This window comes from Mustela lutreola, chromosome 5, assembly GCF_030435805.1.
Source record: "Mustela lutreola isolate mMusLut2 chromosome 5, mMusLut2.pri, whole genome shotgun sequence".
Lineage (NCBI taxonomy): Eukaryota > Metazoa > Chordata > Mammalia > Carnivora > Mustelidae > Mustela > Mustela lutreola.
This window is the reverse complement of record NC_081294.1, coordinates 58341024-58366273: the sequence shown is the minus strand read 5'-3', so window position 1 is coordinate 58366273 and position 25250 is coordinate 58341024. Positions and strand designations below refer to the sequence as shown.

The window sequence follows — 25250 nt, the reverse complement described above, 5'->3', positions numbered from 1 at the left end:
CTACAGTAGGCACAGACATGGCTTTGCCCATTGGACGCAACTGTCCCAGGCTCTGAATCACAACTTGGTCAGCTGTACCCAATGCTCTGTGACTGGGCCTCTCAGACTGGACAAGCCCACCTGCTTCTGTTGCACGAGCATGCCATACCTGTACCTCAGGGAGGTAAGGAGAGGTGACAGCAGCAGGCAGAGTGGCTCTGGCCTCTGTAGGGCAGGAGCCTCTGGGGGAGAGATCAGTGTCAAATCCGGTGGCAGCAGTGGGACCAGCTGGGCCAAGTTCGGCAGCAGCTCTGGCTGTATCCTCACCTGACTGGCTGGGGTCTGGCCTGCCCTCTTCCCTTCTGATTTCTGAGGCTGGTTCTGCAGTTTTCCCACTCGTCCAGTGAATATGTGAGCTACTTGGTTTCTTTTCCAAAAGACTGTTTCCTGCAATAGCGTTCACAGTCTGTTTCTGTTGCTCCCATGAAGAACCTGACTGGCATAAGGAACTAGAGTGCCCTAAGTCCCAGACTGGGAAACATGGAGCTGTCTGTGTCCCAGAGGGGAGGCTGGGGCCCAGACCCCAATCCCAATATTTCCTGTTGAGAATTTGGTAATACTCATTTTGTGGGTCCAAAATGGAGGGTTACATTGTTACCAGACTGTATGCCAACAGAGTTTTAGGGGAAATGATAGGAAGAAATTTAGGCTATTGTACCACTGGCTTCTTCCTGCAGCCTTCAGTAAGATTTTACAAGATGAGATAACCTTGGGAGGAAGTGGGACGGTCAGAAAGCGAAAGAGGAAAAATACAGGTATGCCTGCTTTCTGAAAGTTTGCGGGACGTCACTTTGCCTTTACAAAAGACCCACGTTAGGACCTGTTTTTGCTAGCTGAAAGGAATGTGAAGAGGATTTTCACTTTTATGAAAAAGAGAAAGAACAAGGCTCAGTGTGGGATTTGCAGTGAGCCCTTAGGGAGGCAGCAGCACCCTGAGGATGATGGCGCACCCCCCACTCTCCTTCCCCAAAACTACACTGAGCATCCCAGCAGCCAGCTCCCATTGCTCTCAACTGTGTCTGAGAGCATCTGTGTATTATCTTGATTTATGCTGATACATCTGATACATCTCACTGTATCAGAAAGGTATCAGAAAAGCCTCTTTGAGGTTACTTTTTAGGTCTGGGGATGTTAAAAAATTTTCCATAAAAATTATGGTAACTGCTTCTTCACCTTTTGTCACTTTGGCTTTGCTGTGAGAAAGGCCCCTTTTGCCTGTTGCATGGAACACACGCCGCCTAGGGATTTCTTAATTTGCAGCCTTGCAGGGTTGGAAACTGGTCCGGATAATGAAACAGGGGAAGGGGCCCCTGTGGTGCTAGGTGTGTTACAGTTGCTTATTAAACAGCTTCAGAGATCCTGGTTATTTGAAGATGCCAATCCTGGGAAAGGGCCACTTAACATGAATCCATATAAACAGGGAACCAGGGATGCCTGGATGGCTCAGTCGGTTACGTGTCTGATCCTGGAATCTGGGGATTGAGTCCTACATTGGGCTCCTTGCTCAGCAGGGAGCCTGCTTCTTACTCTGCCTGCCCTGCCTGGCGCTCCCCCTGCTTGTGTGCTCTCTTTGACAAATAAATAAATAAAATCTTAAACAAACAAAATAAAACAGGGGACCAGAATCTTATAGTAAATATTGGGGGTGAAAAACTTCGTGTCTAGTTGGAAAGGGGAAATACTTTAACAAACTTATATCTTCTACATTCCATTTGACAAAATTACAATTGCATTCTTTAATTCTGATGAAAAAGAATGAATCAAACATGAATTTCTTTCGGTGTGATTTTTCTGACAAGTGGTGTTCTTTACTCTATGTCTGAATTCCACTGCACAGTCATAAAGCCAGTAATTTTGCCCAAACCAGAGGATTGGGCTTTTCTAAATCCTTCAAATTATTCACATTTGCAACAGGAGTTGGATTTTTCTCTTCTTCAGCTGTGAGTGGCTTAACTGCTGGATTCTCCACATGTGATTCATGAATCCCCTGAGGTCAACATTCCCTTCAGGGACTTCAGGAAACTCTGTACCTTTCCCGGGATATAGCCACCGTGACATGTTTACAAGCTCAATTAGCTAAAGGCGGGACACAGAAGGAAGGGAATTACGTTATTTTTGGGAGGGACTAAGGGAATGTTTTTGTGGGAATAACTGGTGTACCTTGTAAACTGGTGACACGATCATATTATAAAAAAATTAGCTTCTCTACTCAATCTTAGAATTTTGGCAGTGGATACTGAATCCCCTCAATATCCCCTGTTCCTCCCAAATTACAATGGACGGCTAAGTGTCAGGTTGACGACATAGGCTGGGTTGCATGGACTTCTCCTTCTCTGACGACTTACTGGAACATTAGACACAGAAGGTTCTGTCTTTGCTTCTAGTTACTGTTCGCTGGTTCTCCATGGTAGAGGGTAAGGAAGGATGTTGACCCAGGACTCAGGGGAAGTGTGCCTGTGTTATATCTGTGCCATCCCTGAGGAAGGCTGGGACCCTCTCAGACATGGGAAGGGCTCAAACCCTCCATTTATAGTGGAATGAGAGAAGGAGGCAGGCCTGGGAAGGGGTAGCCTAATGAGATGGATACACAGGGAAAGGGACGAGGGAGCACGAGCCTACTGCAGGACTTCTTAACTCCAGTGCAGCCTGTAAGAGAAGGCTGGCAACCAAAGCAGGTAAAGAGGGCCAGGGGGCCAGAGTGAACTTGCCAGCCCATCCCCTCCAACCATCTAAGGGCAGATGCCTACACTGCTTAGCTCCAGCCCCCTGCTGCTGTGAGAGAATGTGCAGCCCATGGGGACAGGCAGTTTTTCTTTTTCTTTTTTTTTTTCAAGAGAAACTCGAATTTTATGTAAAATCTCTTCATTTTTATTTTATTTTTAATCGCCTTCCCTGACTTTTCAATGTTAGCGACAGGTTCAATGAAATCCAACCAACCAACCTGCGGCTACGTAGTATGGACATGTTGCCTTTTTGCAACCTCAGACTGCATGCTAGGATCACCCTGCAAGTGGCGAAGGAATGCCCGTTTGGGGACAGGGAGGGGTCAGTCTGATCTCAGCAAGTGGTTGTGTAGAAGGGAAGGGCAGGCTGTGAAGAAGGAGGGGAGAGCTGGAGGGAATGATAAAGGAAACACTGGCCTTGCACAGCTTACCAAGCTTTTCCCATACTTGCTCTAATTCAATCCCTGGGAACAATCCTTTGAAGTCGCTGTATTAACTCTGCATGCAGTAAGGTGTTAACTTGCCCGAGGACAGCTGACAAAGTAAGATGCATCAGGATTTGCACCCAGAACTATGTGAGGCCCCAGCCTCTCATGACTCCTCGGGAAGCAGGTGTCCTAGGAGAAGAGCAGTACCGTGCATTTGCTTACCCGGCACACATACTGGCTTTGGGGTCCCGGGGAGAAGGTCTTAGAGCGGATGATGGTGCTCCCCCGCAGAAAGGGTCCTGGGGATGGTGCGCCCACCCGGCGGTCCTTGGGCCGCACCACTGTGGGAGAGGGGGCCGGGGTCTCTGTGTTGGTCTCTTTGTCCACCTGAAGAAGAAGTCAGATCTTTGAGGCTATTCGTATCCACAGTGTCTTGGCCACTGAGCTGAGGCTCTTGGAGCAGACTCCCCAGCTGCTCCCCACTCCCATCATCTGGCCGTTGACCCACAGATACAGCTGGGGGTTTTGTGCCAGGACAGCACCCGAGTGCTGGGCGGGCCTCTATTCCTTCATGTGGCTTGGAGCATATTCAGTCCCCAAACAAGCTCACTTGAGCAGTATGTGGACAGATGTCCTCGACTTCATGCCCTCAAGACGTCTATGCCAACCACATTTTGACAAAGCCACACCCAAGGCCTCCAGTGCTGCCGCCAAGAACCGCAGATGCTTCCCTGGAATTACGCAGGCAACCCACAAATCTCAGTCTTTCAACCCGGGGAGCAGGTTTTCTACTGTCCCTTTACAGGGGGCACCAGCAACAGACAAGCAAACAAGAACACCTGAATGCAGAGCCCTGCTGGCCTACAGTGCCTTTGCGTAATTTTGAGAAAGGCACCCCTTCTGACTGCAGAGGCTGTAAAAAGACTACTCCGGGCATGGAGCAGCTGGAAGGCTGCCCGAGATTCTTCTCAGCCCCTCTCGGCCAGGCACCTTTGTGCAGTGCGCAATCCGCAGCTCCACCCAGGTGCCCTGCTCGCCCACAACAGGTTGCTCTACTTCCTGCTGGAGCAGAAGACAGAGAGCTCTCTGTGGAGATTGACTCTGGTTATTGTGATTAACCCTTGCACAGCAGGGAAGGAGGTGGTGAGGTGAACCTTACCGGACTCCTTTTTCCTACTGTACTTTGGGTAGATCCAAACAAACAAGAAACACATTCCTTTGAAACTTAAGAATGTGTCAGTGAGGCTGGTATTATTGTATCCATTTTAGAGATGAGGAAATGAAGGCTGGAAGGGACGAAGTCACCTGCCTAAGCCTGCACAGCGAGAGAGTAGCAGAGCCAGCACCTGAACCCAGACCCAGCTGGCCACAAAGCTTGAGGTCAACCTGGAGATACGGGAGGAGCAGAGGGCAGGACAGAGGAGGGGAGAGCCAGCCTCTCCTCCTTTATGGTCACTGAGATGCCCTGCAGTACAGGCAGGGGTGCTGCTATACAACCTTCTACAGATCACCCCATTCCGAGGGCCCCCAAGGCTGGAGGCGCCTTTTTGGAATGCCTGGACTCAGGCACCGAGGGCTGTTTCCCCAAGACAGACCTTCCGGCCTCTCTGGTCCTGCCTACCTTTAACGCTGGGCCCTCGTCCCTATCAGGTGAAGCTTTCTCAGCGAAAACATCCTCTCCCTCTTCCTCCTCTTCCTCCTCGGCCACCGCTTCGTTCTCGCTGGTCTCCTCGTACCTCCTGTGATGACAAAGAGCTTTGGTTACCAGAGACCACTCTGATTTGCTCGCTTGCCTCTAAATGCACCTCGGGCAGGGCTTCCAAGCCTTTTCACAGCTGAGGACACATTTAAACAAACAAAAATTAGTGAGGTCTAACTGTTGTACAACACAATGCATTTTCATTGTATAGTTTCATTTGGCCAGCGTATTCCCAGCCGATGTATTCCCCCGTGTAACTACTGCCACACTCGATACAGAACATTCCCCGACCCTACATGGTTTCTTGTACCCTCTCCTACATAACCTTTCCTACCCCCAGCCCACCACTGATCAGCTTTCTGTCCCTGCAGGTTGAGTTTTCTAGCATTTTGTAAACATGCAATTAGACAGTATGTGTTCTTTTGTCTCTGGCTTCATTCTCTCCATCTAAAGTCTCTAAGATTCAACTATGTTGGTGACTGTATCGGCAGTTCACCCCTTTTCATTGCCGAGTGGCATTCTCAATGACATGGATACATCACAATTCATTCAGCTATTCATCTGTCTGGTGAGGAACATTTGAAAGACTTCCATTTCTTGGCAATTATGAATAAAGCTTCTTTTCTTTAAAAAAAATTATTTATTTCAGAAAAAGAGAGAGAGAGTACACATAAGCATGAGGGGGAGGAGAGGCAGAGGGAGAGGCAGACACTCTGCTAAGCAGCGAGTCTGATGTGGGGCTTGATCCCAGGATCTGGGATCATGATCTGAGCTAAAGGTAGGCACTTTACTGACTGAGCCACCCCACCACCCCACTCCTCTTTTTATTTTCTTCAGATTTTTAAATTTATTTACTTGGGAAAGAGCTAGAGCACAGAGGCAGAGGGAGAAGCAGGCTCACCAGATATGGGGCTTGATCCCAGGACCCTGGTATCATGACCTGAGCCAAAGGCAGCCGCTTAAATAATGGAGCCACCCAGGGGCCCCTATTTTTTTCTATATGGATATCTGATGGTGTTCTGGCACCATGTGCCAGAGAGTTTATTTTTGGTGATACTTTTCATGATTATTCTTTCCCTTCGGACGTCAGGGCTGGGAGGAGTCGTGACAAATAGACTGCATTTGTTAATTACTAATTTATCTTTAGTCCCATCTTCTCAAAGACATACATAATCACCAGTCTTCTTCCTTTTTTTTTTTTTTTTTTAAAGATTCTATTTATTTACTTGAGAGAGAGACAGTGAGAGAGAGCATGAGCAAGGAGAAGGTCAGAAAGAGTAGCAGACTCCCCATGGAGCTGGGAGCCCGACACGGGACTCGATCTGGAGACTCCAGGATCATGACCCGAGCCGAAGGCAGTCGTCCAGCCAACTGAGCCACCCAGGCGTCCCCATAATCACCAGTCTTCTGATCAGCAGGAGAAGGAACTGGGCTGAAGGAACTCCAGCCCAAAGCAGAGAATCTGACATCCAGTTAGCTGGCTCAGTGAGACTGTGGATAAGCACAAAATCTCCTTTGGGATTTTCCCGATGAGGAGAAAAGATCTTGGATCTCCAGCCTCATGACTAAAACCTCCCCTGCCCTTAGATGGGGACCAGTGCTAATGGACACCCCTTGCTCTCCCTCCCACAGCTTCTTGATCTACTCATAAAAGGGCCATTAAATATGGGAACACACGATGAGCACCTCCTTAAGAATCTGGCAGATGCCACATCACCCAGCATTTACGGAAGACTTAATAAGCATCAGGGGCCACGCTAAGGCCTTACAACAACACTGAAAGCAATTTCTGTCTCCATTTTACAGATTTAAAAGCCAGGATCAGTGAATTTCTAGGTCCCATCCAGTGTCACACACCACGAAGGGGGCAGCCAGGTTTTCCATCCAATCTGTCCAACCCCACTAAGTGCTTGACCACCAGGGAAGTCTTTTCTTTTTGACCGTGAACCTGATTTAAATATTTCCGGAAAGGAGAACCGAAAAATCTCAATTGTCATGAGAAACATGATTAAAGTCGACAACATCTTTTCACCCTTTAGAGTGGCCAAATATAGAGAAGGCATGGGAAACGGAGTATATGTCAGAGCAGCCAGTTTGCACAGTGCAGTGTAGCAGTATCCACTGTAATAAAACATGGACGTATTTTTGATGAAGAACTGTAGTTAGACTACATGTAGTATCAGAAAGGGTGTAGGGTTAAGGGTAGTCTTAATTACTGCTGGTGGGACCATCTTATTTGAGAACTATTGTGCAATGCCTATTAAAATGTAAAGCACACGTGCCCTGGTACCCCACAATACCATTTCTCAACCTCTGCTCTAGACACACACACACACACACACACAAGTTCCCAAGGAGGCAAACACAGGATTTTCACCCTAGTATTGTGTGTGATTACAGTCTCTTATATTTTCTAATACTCTTAGAACTTCGTTTTGCTTGTGGATCTTAAGAAAGTCCAGGCTTGTGATTGTGGGCACTAAATAAAGCTAAACAAATACAAGGAGGGAGTAACTATGGCATCCTGGCCCTTGGGTGCTGAGAGAACAGAGCGGAAATTAGAACAGAGGGCCAGTCTTTGGGGGACCCCCACATAGGACTCTGCAGCGGAGCGGACACAACGGAGTTAGTTAACATTCCAGGCCAAAAGAAGCCTCCAGTCTTGGGGGGAGGAGGCCTGCAGATGGACTGACTCCAGCACAGCAGCTCTGGGATTCCCAGTCCTCTTTGTAAGTCAGTGTCTAGGGAAGTTTGAATGGCAGGGGTGGGGAGAGAGGGGGCCGAGAAGGGAGAGAGAACAGAAGGCAGTTGCTAGGGGATGGCTTGAAAAGTCTCACCACAAGCTTGGAATTTGGCAGAAACCACTGATCTTGTGCCAGGGTTTTGGAAGACAGGTCCTGGGCCTATTTCCGGCATCAGACCTTTGCACAGCCCAGCCCAGCCCAGCCCAGCGGTGTGCCACAGAGAGAGAGAGAGAGAGGGAGGAAGGAGGAAAGGGGAGGGAGGAAGCGTTGGAAAGGGAGAGGAGAGACAGCGAAAGAAAGGGACATAGGGAGGGAGAGAGAGGGAAAGAGAGAAACTGAGACCGTTTCGAGTGAGCCCTAAAACAAACAAATGAACATACGAAAATTCAGGAACCTTGCCCTACCCTTTAATCGTGTGGAGAAATAAGATGGTAAAAGAGAAGAGTAAAAGTGGGGTGAGGCGGTGAGACAAATCTAGCCCATGGCCAATTTTGGAGAGCCCAAGCTGTGAGTGGTTTTTATATTTTTAAATGACTGAAAAAAAATCAAAAAGAGAATGATATTTCATGACATGTGCAAATGTATATGAAATTCAAATTTCGGCGTTCGCAAGTGAAGCTTCAATGGCAGAGACATGATGGTTGGTGCGTGTGCCACTGAGGACTCCTTTCATAGCACAATCACAGAGGTGAGTAGACACACCAGAATCCGCATGGCTCACGAAGCAGACATTTACTCTCTGGCCCTTTCCAGAAAACCTCTGCTGACCCCTGGAGTGAAAGGTATTAACGAAAGGCCCTTTCTGAGACCCAATGCATAACTGGGGGGAGGTAACAATAATACAGAAGAGCTCCTAAGTGTTTCCTATGGGACAAAGTCTGTGCTAAGAGCTTATCATGCATAATTCTATTCCGTCGGCTGAATATCCCAGAGTTGTGGCCACTCTTTAAATCTGTTATTTCCTGGAGGCAGAAACAGGTTTAGAGCCACGGTTGAAAGCTGCACATTTGGGTCACTCAGGGAGCTTTTAAAAATTCAGTGATGCTTGGCCTCACCCAGACCTAGGATCCCCCAGGAAGCTGACGGAGTCCCCAGCCCTCTGAGTTCAGAGCACGTGCACTGAAGCCTGCCGATATTTCCTCCCAGAGGGCAAATTCACAGGCTCTGGTCACTTCTGAGGTGGAATTTGCCTTCTGCCTTCTGAGCTGGGAGTTAGCAGGCTCTCTTCTCATTTTCTGAGAGATCATTTCTACCATCGACCAAGTGTCCACCATGAGCTTTGGGCTTCATCTTCATTACGGCAGCTTCCCCTTCAGCCCTACACAGCAAGCCCCCCGTAGCCGGTGTGACAGCCCAGCCCGCTTTTCCAGATGAGGCTCAGACGAGGTCACAGTGACTCGCCTGACAACAGCTGCCCTGTGGAGGGCAGTGGCCTGGAGGAAGCCCACTATGGGCTCTGGAGAGTCGGTTATGCTCTGTTTCTAGATCTGGATGCTGGTTACATGGGTACTTTGGTTTCTGAAAATTCACGGAGCCGTACACTTAGGGGAACTTTTAGGTAAGTGTGTCATACCACAAGAAAAAGTTAAAAACGCTTTGTTAAAGGTGACCAAAGCATAATGAAGCTAAGGTTTGAATTTTGGTCTATACCATTGTTTGCTATGTGTCAGGAGATCTCTCTTTCGGGATCCAAGAGACTAAAGAGCCTCGAAGCACACAGACAGAAAGCTGTCTCCAGCTCTCCTCTGGATACCGAGAAGTCTCTCTGGCAACACATGTCTTTAATATTGCTGGAACACTGACTAATCTCCCTGTTTAGCAGTGAGAGAAGACCTCAGGCCCAGAGCCTTAGTGAGCAATATGTCTAGGCATGTTTTATTGATTACTGCTTGATTTTCATGACATTTAAACTTTCTATTACCTTCTGAGGCAGACTTGTCTCATGGCCTACCCAGGATCCACTTCCACTGTCTTCCTTGGTAAGACAACCCTGATATTCATACCCAGCTTTACAGACCTCATTTCCCAGCCTCCCTTGCAGTTAGGTAGACCAGATGGCTATGCGTGCCCAATGAGAATCAAGCAGAAATTGCTGGGTGGGACTCTGAGGAATGCTCCGTGGTTAAAAAGCATACAAGCACATCTTTTGTCTTTCCTCTTTTCTGATGCCTGTCTGATGGCTGGTGACTCAGCATCCATTTTGAGCTATAAAGCAGTCTCGGTGATGGCAGTCACCCAGTAAAAAGAGCAAAGTGGAAGGAGAGGAGGAGCCTGGGTTCCCAGCAACACCATGGAGCTGACAGATGAGCCTGGGACTGCTTCCTCCCATTTTTCTTTGTAAGCAACAAAGAAATAAAAGATCTTAATTTAAGCCCATTATTTCTACTCTCTGTTTCTAGCAGTCAAATGCAATTGCTTATTGAAACATCTTCAATTTATGGCAGATTATACCTACTTCTGATATATAGTAATATAAGTCTATTTTTTACCAAAATAAATATAAGTGAGTAAATGCAGACACAAATATGTAAACTAGCACGAGTGAGTTATAGATCACAAAATGACCAATTGGGAAGAAATTTTATCAGGCTATATACAATTTATCTTGGAATAACACAAGTTATGTGCATGGGTCCACATATATATGGATTTTTTTGATAAATACACTACAGTGCTATATACATATCTTCTCTTCCTTATGAATTTCTTAACATTTTTTTCCTAGGGGCACCAGGATGGTTCAGTTGGTTAAGTATCTACCTTTGGCTCAGGTCATGATCTCCCTTTGCCTACAGCTCCCCCTACTTGTGCTCAATGATTCTCTCTCTCTCTCTCAAATAAATAAAATTTTTAAAAAATTAAAAAAAAATTTTTTCTAGCTTACGCTATTGTAACAATACAGTATCATCCATATAACATACAAAGGATGCATTAATGCACTGTTGAGGTTACTGGAAAGACTTCTGGCCAACAGCAGACTGTTAGTGAAGTTTTGGGGGAATCAAAAGTGCTATGTGGCTTGGGGCCCCTAGCCCTTGCACTGTTCAAGGGTCAGTTGTACTGCCTTATTGCCTGTAGAGAACCTGTGAGGAGAGAGGTTCTCCATTTTTGCAAAGGGGAACACTTTTCTTGGTTGCCCTGGGGTTTGGGAATCTCATTACTGTATCCAGGTCCACACCAGATCAGTTCCGGAAGCCCAGGGGAATGCTCCTTACCAGCCGTCTTCCAGGGTCTGCGTGCTGCTCCTTCCCTCCTGCCTCTTCTCCAGCTCCACTGCTGTCTGTTCCAACAGAGCAGACACGGCATCCTGTGGAGACAAAGGTCCAGGCCTTCATGTGCATGCCACTGGAGCCACCTCACGGGGCAAGAATTGGAGCTCAGAGTGTGACCCTCCCCTTGGATGGAGAATAAAACTGAAGAGCAGAGTGGGTGAGCATCCTGCCCCACAGTCACTTATAAACTGTAAGCACAGCGCTCAGTTCACCTAACTGGCAGTTCTCCTGAGAATAACCCCTGTCCGCTTGGACAGACTTTTGGAAGACAGTCAAGTTTAATAGTTGAGTGAGGCAGAATTATAGGTCTCTGGCTATAAAGAGATTATAGTGTAGCCGGGAAGACCATCACATGAACTGTCAATACCAAAATAACGTGATATGTAAGAACAAAGGAGCAATGGCAAAGTCAGCTTGGTGCATTCAGGGAAGACTTCCTGGAGGAAGATCATCCATACTGAATGGTGTCTACAGTGAGGAAGTCTGTGTGACTTGAGGAAACTAACCTCTCTGAGACTCTGTTTCTTCTACAGTAGTTTCTAATAACTACCACAAAGGGCTGTTATGAAGATTAATTGAGAATATGTCCATAAGGCATATTGAAGAGTACCGAGCACATAATTAGCATTCAGTAAATGGCAGCTCATAGTAGAGCAAAAACTGCTCTTGTAGTTTTCTAAGCCCATAGTTAATCAGCAAATACCTTTGGTCGTGTGGGCCAGAGCCTGAAAACCCCCTGAAATTTTCTTTTGGGGAAGAGGGAACAGAAATCAGTTGAAGGCCTGGTATACGTCATGCACTGATAAACAGCTTCTGTGTAGCATCTTATTTAATCTTTACAACTATTCTGATAGGTAGAGCTTACAATTATTCCCTTGAGAAATGGGAACAAGGAAATGAATGTGTCTAAGGTTGACGTGACTCACCAAAGGACATGCTCTAGAAAGCAGAGGATATTTTCAAGACCTTTGCCAGCTCACAGACTCCTTTTTAGAGTGAGGGAGACCTAGCTTTGTTGCTTATTGGATGTATGTCCTTAGGTAACCTTTCTGAGCCTTGGTAATGGCACATAATAAACACAGAGGGAAGTGCAGAAAATGAGGAGGATGAAAAAGGAGGTGGGGGGGGGGTGGGGAGGAAAGAGATTTAATCCTTACCCTTATCCTTAACTGGATGACCTAGCCCATCCCCTCCACTGAAATTCTGGGCAATGACTATCCAGAGTAACCAAGTACAGACTGTTCTTTACATGTGCTTCTTCAAACCTTCCTAATAACCTTTTCAGACTCAGATTAGACATAAACAAACAAACAAACAAACAAACAAAACCCACAGAGGCTCAGGGAAGTGAAATGATTGACCTGTCACCCAACTAACAATCACCCAGTTCTCTGATTGTCCTTCCTCTGACTTTCTGTTGCCTCTTAGAGCAAGCCTCCACTACGGACCACGATGCAGGGAGTGGCTTCTCAAAAAGGGTTAAAGTTTTATTTTACACAGGTTTCTCCTTCCTACTCCACTTCACTAAAAAAATAACAACATAAATTAAGGTTTTCATCAGCCAAGTTCTATTATGTCAAGCCAAGTACAAAAGGGGAGAGCACAGATGTGGAAGATGTGCAAATGGGAGCTCCCTGCCCCTTAGCACAGTAGCTTGTCCTTCTCTCCTTCTCTGTTCCAATACCCTCGGCTGCTTCCCCCACCTCTGACGCCCGCCCTCCTCCAGTTCTGGGAGAGGCTTTTCCGTCCATCCATCTAGGTGCTGCAGACATAGGAGGGTGGGGCCAACCCCGGACCCAGCTCACCGTGCTTTCAGGCCCTGGGGTGGAGACCTTGGCTCCCACTGGTTTGGGTTCCCTGCTCTGTTTCTTCAAGTATTTGTAGCTCAGGAGGTTGTACCAGCGAGTCGACCTCTCCCCAGACCGACAGACCTCAGCCAGGCTGATCTGGGCGCCTCCCTGTTGAGGATGGGAAAAGGCAAGAGGATAAGCCAGGGCTTGACAAGGTATTCTGGAGGAATTCAGCTCCTGAGGGAAGTAGGAAAAACACCCCCAGAGGGGATGGGAACTTCTGGGAAGAGGAAAGGATGAGTTCTGAATCATTTTCTACAACTCACTCATTTACTAACTTACTCATTCATTGGTTTACTCATTCACCAAATCCTTATTGAACACCCACTGCATGTATTTTTTTGTTAATTATGATAAAAAACATAAAACTTACCACCTCCTGTCCCCCAGTTTTACTAAAATATAACTGACATGTAACATTGTACTAGTTTAAGTTGTACAACATAAAGATTTGGGGGGTGCCCGGTTGGCTCATTTGGTAGAGCATGTGGCTCTTGATCTCAGGGTCGTGAGTTCAAGCCTCAGGTGGGATGCAGTTTACTTAAAAAAATAAAGATTTGGTAGAGTATGTTTTGTGAAGTGATTACCACAACAAGTTCAGTTAACATGCATCACCTCATGGTTATAATTTTTTTTCTTACATGAGAACTTTAAGATCTATCCCAACAACTTTCAAATAATACAGTGTTGTTAATTAGTCCCCACCCTGTACACCAATGGCCACAACTTACTTATCTTATAACTAGATGTTTGTACCTTTTGAATACCTTTTCCCATGTCCACTACCCACCCTCCACCCCCCATTTCTGGCAATGATCAATCTGTTTCTATGAGTTTGGTTTTTCAGATTTCACCTGTAAGTGAGATCACACAGTCTTTGTTTTTCTCTCTCTGGCTTATTGCACTTAATACGTTATCAAGGTCCATCCATGTTGTCATGTAAAATTTGCCCTCTTACTGTTAAGTGGATAGTTCAATAGTGTTTATATTTACATTATGCAATGGATCTCTAGTACATTTTCATCCTGCAAATCGGAAACTCTATACTCATTAAGCAACTTCTTTCTCTCCTTTTTCTCTTTCCCCGGTCCCGAGTAAACACCACTTTCTGTTTCTATGAATTTGACTATTTCAGATACCTCATATAAGTGGAATCACTCACTGATTTGTCTTTCTGTGACTGGCTTTTTTCATTTACCATAATGTTCTCAAGGTTTATTTGTGTTGTAGCATGGGACAGGATTTTTTCCTTTTTAAGGCTGAATAATGTTCCATTACACACAGAGATCACTTTTTTTTGAGACAGAGTGTGTGTGCGAGCCGGGTTGGGGGGTGTGGGAACAGAGGGCGATGGAGAGAATCCTAACTAGGTTCTGCGCCCAGCACGGGGACCGACGTGGGGCTCAATCTCACAGTCTCTGAGACTGTGACCAGAGCCAAAATCAAGAGTCAGGACTCTTAACTGACTGAGCCACCCCAGTGCCCCAGAGACCACAATTTTTAATCCATTTATCTACGGACACATATTCGGGTTGCTTCTGTCTCTTGACTATCATGAATAATATTGCTATGAACACAGTGTGCAAGTATCTTTTCAAGACCTTGTTTATGGGGGCATCTGGATGGGTCTTTGCCTTCAGCTCAGATCATGGTCTCGGGATCCTGGAATCGAGCCTCACATACGCTCTCTGCTCAATGGGGAACCTGCTTCCCCTTCTCTCTCTGTCTGCCTCTCTGCCTACTTGTGATCTCTGTCAAATAAATTAATAAAATCTTAAGAAAAAAAGACCTTGTGTATAGACCCAGATATGAGATTGTTAGATCACAATGCAATTCCATTTTTAATTTTTTGAGGAACCGCCCATGCTTTTCCATAGCAGCCCTAACGACTTAGACCCGATCAACAGTGCACAAGTCTTTTCTTTTTTCTCACATCCTTGCAAACATCTGCTGTCTCTTGTCCCTCTGATAATAAACATTCCAAGAAGGATGAGGCGCTTTCTCACTGTGATTTTGATTTGCATGTCCCTGGTGATTAGTGATGGTGATCATCTTTTTATGTACCTGTTGGCCTTCTGTATGTCTTCTTCGGAAAAATGATGATTTAAATCTTCTGCATGTTTTTAACTTGGATTGTTTGCTTTTTTACTGTAGAGTCGTACAAGTGCTTTGTACATTTTAGATATTAACCCTTTATCAGACACATGACTTGTGGACACTTTCTCCTATTTGGTAGATTGCCTTTTCATTTTGTTGACGATTTCTTGTGCTGTGCAGATGCTTTTTTTAGTTTGATATAGTCCCACTTGTTTGTTTGTTTATTTATTTATTTATTTATTTTTAAAGATTTTTTTCATTTATTTGACAGAGATCACAAGTAGGCAGAGAGGCAGGCAGAGAGAGAGGAGGAAGCAAGTTCCCTGCTGAGCAGAGAGCCGGATGCGGGGCTCGATCCCAGGACCCTGGGATCATGACCCGAGCCCAAGGCAGAGGCTTTAACCCACTGAGCCACCCAGGTGCCCCCCACTTGTTTATTTTTGCTTTTGTTGCCTGACTCCTTTTTGAAGTCAGATCCAAAAACTCATCACTAAGACCAGTGTAGAAGATTTTGAACAACTCAGAGCTCCGGCAACAGGAGACTGCAGAAATAAACCATAATATACCTACCCGATGGGCTATTATATAGCTATATACAAAAAAATGAGGAAAATCTCTAGGTGCTGATGTGGAGAGACTTCCAGGCTGTACTTTTTTTTTTTTAAGATTTTATTTATTTATTTGAGAGAGAGAGAGAGAATGAGAGAGCGAGAGCATGAGAGGAGAGAGGTCATTGGGAGAAGCAGACTCCCTGCAGAGTTGGAAGGCCGATGCGGGACTCCAGGATCATGACCTGAGTGGAAGGCAGTCGCCCAATGAACTGAGTCACCCAGGGGCCCTCCAGGCTGTACTGTTAAGGTGGGGGGGAACCCCACCCACAACAGCGCAGAATGGAATATGCCGTACACTACATTTTGTTTAAGAAATGGAAAGGTGGGGCACCTGGGTGGCTCAGTTTGTTAAGCAATTGCCCTCAGCTAAGCTGGAGTCCCAGGATCGAGTCTCACATATAGCTCCCTGCTCAGCAGGGGGTGTGCGTCTCCCTCTGACCTTCCTCTATCTCATGCTTCCTCTCATTCTCTCTCAAATTTAAAAAAAAAAAAAATGGAAAAAGGGATGAGAATACATATATTCTCTTTCTATATATACATACATTTTGCCCGTTTTTGAGGTGCAAGGTGAATATATGTGCAAAAAGAAATGCTGGAAAGATAAAGAAAACACTAATCAAAGCGCTTAGCCATCTAGGATGGGGGGGGGCTGGGTGCAAGGGTCAGGGGGAACATGATTTCTCTTCAGTTAATCTTTCTATATAGTTTTTCTTTGAATTGTGTAAACGGATGTCTTAAGATGGAGTGAAATGACACTGTATCAACCTAATTGAATGTAACCTCCCAGGGAGAGGATTTATTTCCAATGACACACATCCTGTGGCAAAAATGATAAAATAATTCTCACCACTCCTCAGAGGCCTTATTGTTTCAACATGCCCTCTTTCAAAGAGCCCTGACCAGGTCCGGGGTTTGGCTGACTCACCATCCCCAAAACAGCGGCTGTGCCAATGGGGTAGCAGAAAAGCCCACGAACCAGTTTGTGAAGTTGGCCAGTAGCCACGCGGTGGCTCGAGTGGCCCCTGAGATGAGGAGGGGCCTCTCCAACCCACCTGGGATCCTTTCCCCCAGTTCTTCCTTGTCAGGATGGACCAGGCATGGTACGGACTGTGCAAACCCAACGTGTGGCTCATGGCTAATTTCTACAACAGTGGTCAGTGGGGAAAACAAGGCTAATTTCTACAACGGTGGTGAGTAAGTGAGGAAAACAAGGTAAATAACTCCTACCCGCAGGACTAGGGTCAGTTCAGGCATTAAATGGCTGCTGCATTTTAGGCACCTGTAAAACGTTTACATATACACAAATGTGAGTGTATTACGCATTTATTCATTTAATAAATATCCTGTGAGCACTTCGCAGCAGACTTACACAGGAATATGGAAGACAAAGTTCTGCCCCCAAGGGGCTCAAAGACAGACAAAAGCATCAGACATTATGGTTCAGAACATGCCAGGTCATGTTCAAGGGGTAGGAGGGAATGAAAATAATGACAGCTTTGAGGTGTGACACTGCCATCAGATCACTAGTAATTCTAACAAGATACACCATGTATTTTGGGCTGGCTCATAGGTGAGAATATGGTCTACTTTGGTAAATGATTCACTTTGAAGGCATTCATTTATTTATTCAACACACACACACACACACACACACACACACACACAAAGTAGCCTCTACGTGCCAGACACTGTTTTGGGTGCTGGGGCTACCGGAAGATTTAAGGCAGATAAAAATCTCTGCCCTCACGAGCTCACATTCCAGTCTGGGGGAATCAGATAAACAAATTGAAAGTAAATACTAGCTTGTATTTCATGGGACTCTAAGATGCCATTAATTATACAATATACTATTTCATGCACTCTAAGAAAGAAAAATAGTTGCCAATTAAACTATGACCCGTCATCTAGTATAAAGTGCATCTTGATTTTAGAGATTCATTAAAATGTGAAAATCACGTATGCCCTAAAATCTGTGATATAAACAAAGGGGGAACATGCCGCAGAGAAAAAGAATACAGAGAGAGGGGAGCGGAGGCGGATAAGAGGGGGGGAAAGGGGCAGTGATTTTAAATAGGGTGGAAGGAAGACCTCACTGAGAAGGTGACTTTTGGGTCAAGCCCAGAAGGAGGCAGGGGAGTGAGCCTTGCCCATCAGTATCTGGGAGAAGAGAATTCCGGTCAGAGGGGACAGCAAGTGCAAAGGCCTAGAGCGGGGAGCACGCTGATGTATTCAAGGGGCACGAGGAGGCTGGAAGAGTCATCCTGGGATGAAATCTGGGACAGTAATGGGGCAAATCCCCGAGGGCTTTAGGGGGCAGGCAAGGAGCCCAGGAGTTGACTCTAGGTGGGGACAGAAGCTACCCTAAGGTTTTAGGTTAAAGGAGTCTCATGCACTGATTTGCAATTTAATAGGCTCCCTCTGGCTTCCATGTTAAGAGATGAAGGGAAGCAAGGACCGACACAGGGAGACCTGTAGAGCCGGCTGTAGGATCCAGGTGACAGATGGCAGTGGGGTAGTGGGCAGTGGTAAATGGCTGGGATCTTTTTTTTTTGGCAGAGGATTTTTAGTTTTGTTATTTTTAAACTTTATTACTTAGAGCTGTTTTAGGTTCACAGAAAAAAAACTGAGTGGAAAGTACAAAGAGTTTCCATACACCTTCTGTCCCCCAACACACACAACCTCCCCCACTATCAACATCTAACGGCTGGGATCTTTTGAAGATGGAGCTGCCAGAAGTTTCACAAGGACCGGATGTGGGGTGGAGAGGAAGAAAGGGGTCAAAGATGACCCTGTGGTCCCCAGCCTGGGCAGTGGAAGGACAGGGTTGCTGTCATCTGGGACAATGAAGACCCAAAAGGAAAGATCAGAGGTGTGCTTGTGGACAAGTTCATCTGAGATGCTTCCTGGACAGGCAAGAGAAGATGCGGAACAGAGAGTGGGAGTGTAAGGCAGCTGCGCGTGCAGAGGCCCCGGCTGGAGCCAGACATCTGGCATGGTGGTGGACACCAGAGAACGAGGCTCTCAGTCACTGGGGCAGGGATGCGAATGGACAAGGAAGAAGGGTGAGACCTGAGCCCTGGTGCCCTGCGACACAGCAGTTGGGGAACCGAGAAGAATCAGCGGAGACAGAGAAGCCAGTGATGAGGGGAGGATGCTGAGAGTGAGGTGTCCTGGAGGCCAAGTCAGGGCAAAGGATGCCGAGGAAGACTCGCCGAGCAGAGCGACTGAAAAAGCACAGCTGACTGACCCAGGGAGAGGAGGCCAGAGCAGTGGCCTCCGATGACCTCACTGAGCACACTTCTAATGGCATGGTGAGGACGGGATCCCATGTGAGCTGGTTTCTAGAGAGAACATGAACACCCTTTCCACATTTTAGTCTAAAGGAAAAAAACAAGGTAGTAGCTGGAGGGAGAAATGGGTAAAAAGCTTCTCTCTCTCTCTCTCTCCCTTTTCCTTTTTTCTTTTTTTGCTTTTTGGGTTTCTTTTTAAGCACTGGGGCATTCCCAGCATGTTGGTATACGGACAGGCCAGATCCAGGGGAGGAAGGACTGGAGAGAGGACAGAGCCCGAGTCACCAGTGCCATGGTGTCTCTGAGAGAAGCTGCTTCAGACGGGGCGTGGGGGAGGGCCGAGGTGAGAGCTAGGAGAAATGGCAAGAACGAGTGAGGCAAGGGCCTCAGCAAGGGGAGCCTGACCTGGAGAAGCTGCTGCTGGAAATGTGAGGACAGAGGAGAGGGTAGGAACTTGCCCCTGGGACAAGGGGAAGGCAATGGGCCGAGGGAGAGGCAGTATCGGTGCTGAGTAGCATGAGGGCTCATGACCCTAATGAGGTTTATGACCTCAATTTAATTTTTTTAAAAGATTTATTTATTTATTTGAGAGAAAGGGAGAGCATGAGCACACATGCACACTTGTGTTGGGGGGGAGGGGCAGAGGAGGGACTCTCCGGCAGACTCCATGCTGAGCGTGGAGCCTGACACAGGGCTCCTGGGACTCTCAGGGCTCTCGACCTCATCATGACCCATGAGATGACCTGCACCGAAACCAAGAGCTGGATGCTTAACTGACTGAGCCACCCAGGCACCCCTATGACTACTATTTTATTTCTTTTTTTTTTAAAGATTTTTATTTATTTATTTGAAGACCGAGATCACAAGTAGGCAGAAAGGGAGGCAGAGAGAGGGGGAAGCAGGCTCCCCGCTGAGCAGACAGCCTGATGCAGGGCCCGATCCCGGGACCCTGGGATCATGACTGGAGCTGAAGGCAGAGGCTTTAACCCACTGAGCCACCCAGGTGCCCCTCATTTTATTTTTTATTAACAAATAATGTCTGATTTGTTTTAGGGGTGCAGGTCTGGGATTCATGTCTTACACAATTCACAGTGCTCACCACAGCACATACCCTCCCCAGTGTCCATTATACGACTACCATTTTAAAATCAGACCCCAGGGGCGCCTGGGTGGCTCAGTGGGTTAAAGCCTCTGCCTTCAGCTCAGGTCATGATCCCGGGGTCCTGGGATCGAGCCCCGCATCAGGCTCTCTGCTTGCCGGGGAGCCTGCCTCCTCCTCTCTCTCTGCCTGCCTCTCTGCCTACTTGTGATCTCTCTCTGTGTCAAATAAATAAATAAAATCTTTAAAAAAAAATAAAAAATAAAATAAAATAAAATAAAATCAGACCCCATAGCTTGGCTGTGTTTCCCTCCAAGTGCAGGGGTGAAGAAGAGTTCACTTTGACAGGGCGGGGGTTTTCCCCAGTGGGGAAGGCAAGGTGAAACGGGGCAAGGGAGCCTCTTTGTTGTAATGGTTACCTATGGGATAGGAGTGGGGCCTGGGAAATGGGCTTTCTTAACAGAACCTGTGCCAAGTGGCACTGAGCTTAGCAGCTGGGAGTGGATGACCAGGGCGTGAACCACCAGGGCCCAGCTGGAGAGCCTGTGACCCCTGTTATGCCATACTCGAGCATTTGGTAGAACTGTTACCTGAGATATTGGGGAAGGCAGGCCTCGTATTCATCCTAACTCATAACTCAGGTCTGGAGGCCGGGGGGACACAGGAACCCCCTGAGAGGCAGGACAGTACAATGCCTGTGTGGGAGGAAGCTGCAAAGGAAACAGGCTTCTCCACCATCTTGACGGATGGCCTGGGCAGGCTACTTAGCAGTCTGGGACCTTGAATTATTTTTATTTTTATTATTTTTTAAAGATTTTATTTATTTATTTGACAGAGCGAGAGCGAGAGAGAGAGAGAGAGAGAGTATGTGTGTGTGTGTGTATAAGCAGAGAGGAGAGGCGGATTCCCCACTGAACAGAGAGCCTAATGCGGGGCTCTATCCCAGGACCCTAGGATCATGACCTGAGCTGAAGGCAGACGCTTAACCCATTGAACTACCCGGGCACCCCAGGGGGCCTTGATCCCTTGTCTGTCACATGGAGGCAATTCTGACATCTCTTCCTCAGGCTGCTGGGAGGGTTGAGTGCAATGCTGCCCACAGAGTTCTTTTACAGTCCTAGACATGGACGCTGCTCAGGATGGGGACCACTGCTGAAGGCTGGCTGATAAGGCAGCTCCAAACAGATCAGAGATTCCCCACACCCAGCCCTGTAAGGAGACCGCGTGGGAGCACACAGCCTTTCTCCTCGAGTCCCACGTCCTCGCCTGCTCCTCTAACTACCAAAACACGGCAGCCCGACACTCCACATCCCCACAGGAAACAGGAAAGCAGGTTTCCCATTGGCCACAGACAGAGACAAGCCACAGTGGGATGAGCGCTTTGGCTGCTGCCATGACAACCAGCAATGGCCAGACTTCAATTAGGAAGGAGGAATAAAAGACATCCAATTAGGAGAAGAGAATAGGATTCTCTTCTTATTGAGGAATTCCCAGGGCTGAGGAAGTGCTTCAGCAGAAGAGACTGGCTTTAGAAAAGCTTTCTGCTCTAACATCCAGTGCCTCCCCTGCTCGCCAGTCTCAATCGCTGTCTGAGCTGTGGGCTCCGGTGGGTCTGACATGAGTGGGCGGCGCGAGGGGACCTGCTGTAGATTCTAACCGCTCCAGCCACTGGGTGACCCTGCAAAGTTCTGTGACCTCGCTGTTCCTCAGTTTCCTCACTCACGTAACAGTACCTGTTCCATAAGATTGCAGTGAGGGTAGAGAAAGCACACGTAGGGAGCTTAGCTCAGCACCCGCCACAGCAGGTCCCTTCAATCTAGGGATGTTATCGCATTATTGCCAATAACAGTATCAGCAACTCTATAGACGGCGATGATATTGTTCTGTACCTCAGCTGCGGAGGGGCAGGAGTGGGAAATGAGAGCCAGCAAGCATCTAGTCTGCACAGACACATCACTGTTTTACTTGCTGTGGGAAGCAGCAGCCATCGGCAGTGCTTGGGAACTTAATAAAAATGCAGAAACTCCTGCTGTCCCCGCCTGCCCCCAGTCTTGCGGAATCAGAATCTGCATTTTTAACCAGAGCCCCAGGTAACCTGTGTGCATGTTCAAGTTCCAGAAACTCTGCTTTAATCCTCCTTTAATCCTCAGAGAGCCCTCTGTGAGGTAGGCAGTGTTAGCTGGATTTTGTAGATACGAGACAGAGAATTAAGAGTCGTAGGCAACACAGCTTCATGCACAAGGGACGCGGCTTCAGTTGCAGGGCTCAGAAAGGAGCTTCCCACTTCCTCGTCCCCTGCTCCGTGTGAGTGTGAGAACGCTGTTCGCCGTCTCAGAGTTCCCTGCCTGGAACCCAGGATGAGCTTGTGTTTTCTCTAAGCCTCCTCCCTAAACTGCAAGGTGCACCCATCCCCAGAAAGACAGAAGGCCAGAGACAGACAGACAGAGCCCTCACCAGGCACTCCTCCAGATGGCTCCTGTCGGTGGTACAGACATCGACTCTTAAGGTCTTCTGGTGAAGGGCTGGATAGGACATGGACACCCAGAACATTTCATTGAACACGAGGGTGTCTGAGGCGTCCAAGGGCCGGGTCCGGAACAGGCAGGTGGTGCTTTCGGAGCAGGGAAGGATAGCTACGCGAATGTTCCTAGAGGGAGACAGAGGAGAGCCCAGTTTAGTCAGGCTCTGGGCTGATGTGTTGAGCTAAACGGTTGCTGCAAATCCCTCAGCAAACAGCAGCGCGGAGTCCAAGTTCTCAAGGGGTTGTGCAGGTATTCGTAAGGGAAGCAGAAAGGGCCCCCGGATAACACATCACTCTTCCTTCTTCTGAATCCCCCAATCCCCAGAACCTCAAAGTGGCTGGAGCCTGAGGCCAACAGTGTGCAAACTTCTGTGCACAAAAGAATCAGCGAGTCTGCTTGCTGACACTCGGGAAGCCTTACACAACCGCCGGTAGGAAGGCAAAGTGCTACAGCCTCGCAGAGGGGACAATTACAGAGGCGCTGACCCCGTGACCCATTCAGCCGGCATCTGGATACTCTCCCACAGATACCCCTGCACAAGAACCAATGAGAGACGGAGCAGGTCATTCATTCTGGCTCTGTAAGAGCGGAAGACTGAAAACGACTCTGCTGTCCCATCTTGTCGTCCTTCTGTTTGGCCGGCTTTCCTCCCGCCTTTCCCCTTCCCACACATCACAGCCTCAGATGCTGGCTGGGTGCAGACGACGGAAATAGGAGCTCCTGTTGCTGTCCCAACGCGCACCGTCTAGTCAAAGGAGAAACATGTAGGCAGAGGAAATGCAATGAAATGGAGAGCCGGTGGGCCGTGGGAAGAGCCCACAGGCAAACAGGGAAGTGTCCGCTACATCATGCCCTGTTAAGGTAAGAGCCATCACACCCTTCCGACAGCAGCGCAGCGTCGGGCCCTGACTCCTGAGAATGGCATCTCCTTCTCCTTCTGTGTGGAATACTTGGGCTTAGAGCAGACAAAAGGGGCCATGACCACCTTCTTCATAAGGCTTCGAGTTCACAAGGGCAAGGATGTGCTCAGCACCCCATTCTTGGGCCGGCCCACGGCAGGGGCTCACAGCGTACGTGGGAAGAAACTAAAGCCGTGGAGAGTGCTTCCCTTTACAGTTAGTGAGTTCACCTTCACGCCTGAATCCACACTCACGGTACGGACGTGTGGCATGATGACGGTCATACGTATTAAACACACACGCAGCCCACTGTCGGAGCAGGACAGAGCAGGAGAGCACCCCCAGGGAAAGCCACAGAGGCTGAGAAGGTGACAGACACTGTGTCAGCGATATACTCACACTTTCTGGTCCTGCTGCAGCGGCAGAGCAGAGAGGTTACTGAGCTGGATGATTAATATTGCAAATTGCTTATTCTTCTCATCGTACCTGAAATGGAAAGGGGCATATGGAGCTTCTAGGAGTGACACATTTCTCTCTCCCTTAAGGATCACCGATGTGGCTGCTGGCTGCTCGGGGGGCTGTGGTGAGCTCAGGGGCAGAAGGCCCAGGCTTTGCTGCCATGCAGGGGTGTAGGTACAGAGCTGTCAGTCTCAACGTTTAAAGAGAAGCCAGAAGATTGCGCTATCTGAAATTTCTTGATATTTAAATGTTGGCCATTAATTTCTACTGAAAATAATATCGAGGTCATCCTACATTGAGAGAAAACCACAAGAATAACAAATCTGGGCTGCAACTCCCAGAGGGTGGAAACCTCAATGGGATGGTAAGACAAAAAGCCACAGCAACAGTGACGGAACAGACCAACATGCTAGAGGTCTCAGTCAGGGTCTGGCGTTGCCATCGGCCAGCTCCGTGGGTTGGGGCAAGTTGCAAGGTCTTCAAGACCTTATTTTTAAACTCTTTTGTAAAATGTGGAGCTGAGAAGGAGGGAGAGGGTTGGCCCCCTTTAGCTGGGAGCCCACAGCTCCTGGCAAGTCCTGCTGGTTCTGCCTTCCTCTCCGGGGCAGCCATGAAGGTCAAGGCTGGGAGGATGCTGCCCACCACCCCCACTGCATTCGTCTTCCCAGTCACTTACTTCAGGGCAATCTGAACCCGGGTTGTACCCACTGCTTCTGATTCATCACTGTCAAAAGCAGCGGCTTCTGAAGCACCCAATCTGGAAGGCAACGTAGGGAAGAAGAGGGTCAGGCTTCCCTGCAGTAACCTAGGGCCAAAACCATTTTCTAGACACGGGGTTCTCTCGGGCAGGGTGTGTCTGGGTCCTCAAAGAGGGAAGTCTGGGTCAGCTCAGACTCCCTGCAGACCCTTCCTTCCCACAGCTGCTCAGGATTCCTCTCTGGAAGGGGCTGTCCTTTTTCTAGCACTCGCCCCCTTAGCTATACGCTCCTTCGTGGCAATCACGGGACCAGCACTCCCGCAATGTGACGTGCCCCCAGCCCCAGGAGGAGCAGTGCTGTGTACACCTTCAACACAACCGAAACAGGGCTCCCGGCGGGGAAGGTGGGGTCACCTGGCCATGCCCTCCCACATACCAGAGGGGGCCCGGGCTCTGCATTCTCAGACTTCCCAAAGAAAGCCAAGACTCAGGGACCCACCTCTGCACGGAAGCCTCATACACACCACTGTCCCCGGCCACGGATTCATCTGACACAGCAGCTGAGACACAGGCCACTTTCAGGCTGCACCCCTGGGCTGTATTCATAGCTGGAGGAGGAAGGGGGAAAAAGGAAGGATGGCATGGCAGGGCTCAGAAACCAGGACACTGTCTTTGCAACATATACTTTTGATCTACTCTCTGTCCTAAGGTGGTCCTGCCAATACCACCTCTGAACTCAACAGCAAGGTCCTGCCTTGCTTTGGGGTGTACGTTTCTGTCGTTTAACATCCCAGACTTGGAAGCCCAAGTGCCTGGGTGCA

At 48.0% G+C, this 25250-nt stretch overlaps 1 protein-coding gene across 3 annotated transcripts in view; it reads right to left on the bottom strand.

Annotated features, from left to right (window-relative positions):
* WWC1 (WW and C2 domain containing 1) overlaps positions 1 to 25250 on the bottom strand; it is a 151648-nt gene that overhangs the window by 10234 nt on the left and 116164 nt on the right. For all 3 annotated transcript variants that reach the window (XM_059174249.1, XM_059174250.1, XM_059174251.1), the window contains 8 exons: positions 24929 to 25037; positions 24409 to 24489; positions 23673 to 23759; positions 22307 to 22499; positions 12711 to 12863; positions 10849 to 10940; positions 4812 to 4929; positions 3413 to 3577 (listed from right to left, as the gene is read on the bottom strand). In XM_059174249.1, the coding sequence (XP_059030232.1) occupies positions 3413 to 3577; positions 4812 to 4929; positions 10849 to 10940; positions 12711 to 12863; positions 22307 to 22499; positions 23673 to 23759; positions 24409 to 24489; positions 24929 to 25037 (998 nt within the window). The remainder of the gene's footprint in view (positions 1 to 3412; positions 3578 to 4811; positions 4930 to 10848; positions 10941 to 12710; positions 12864 to 22306; positions 22500 to 23672; positions 23760 to 24408; positions 24490 to 24928; positions 25038 to 25250) is intronic.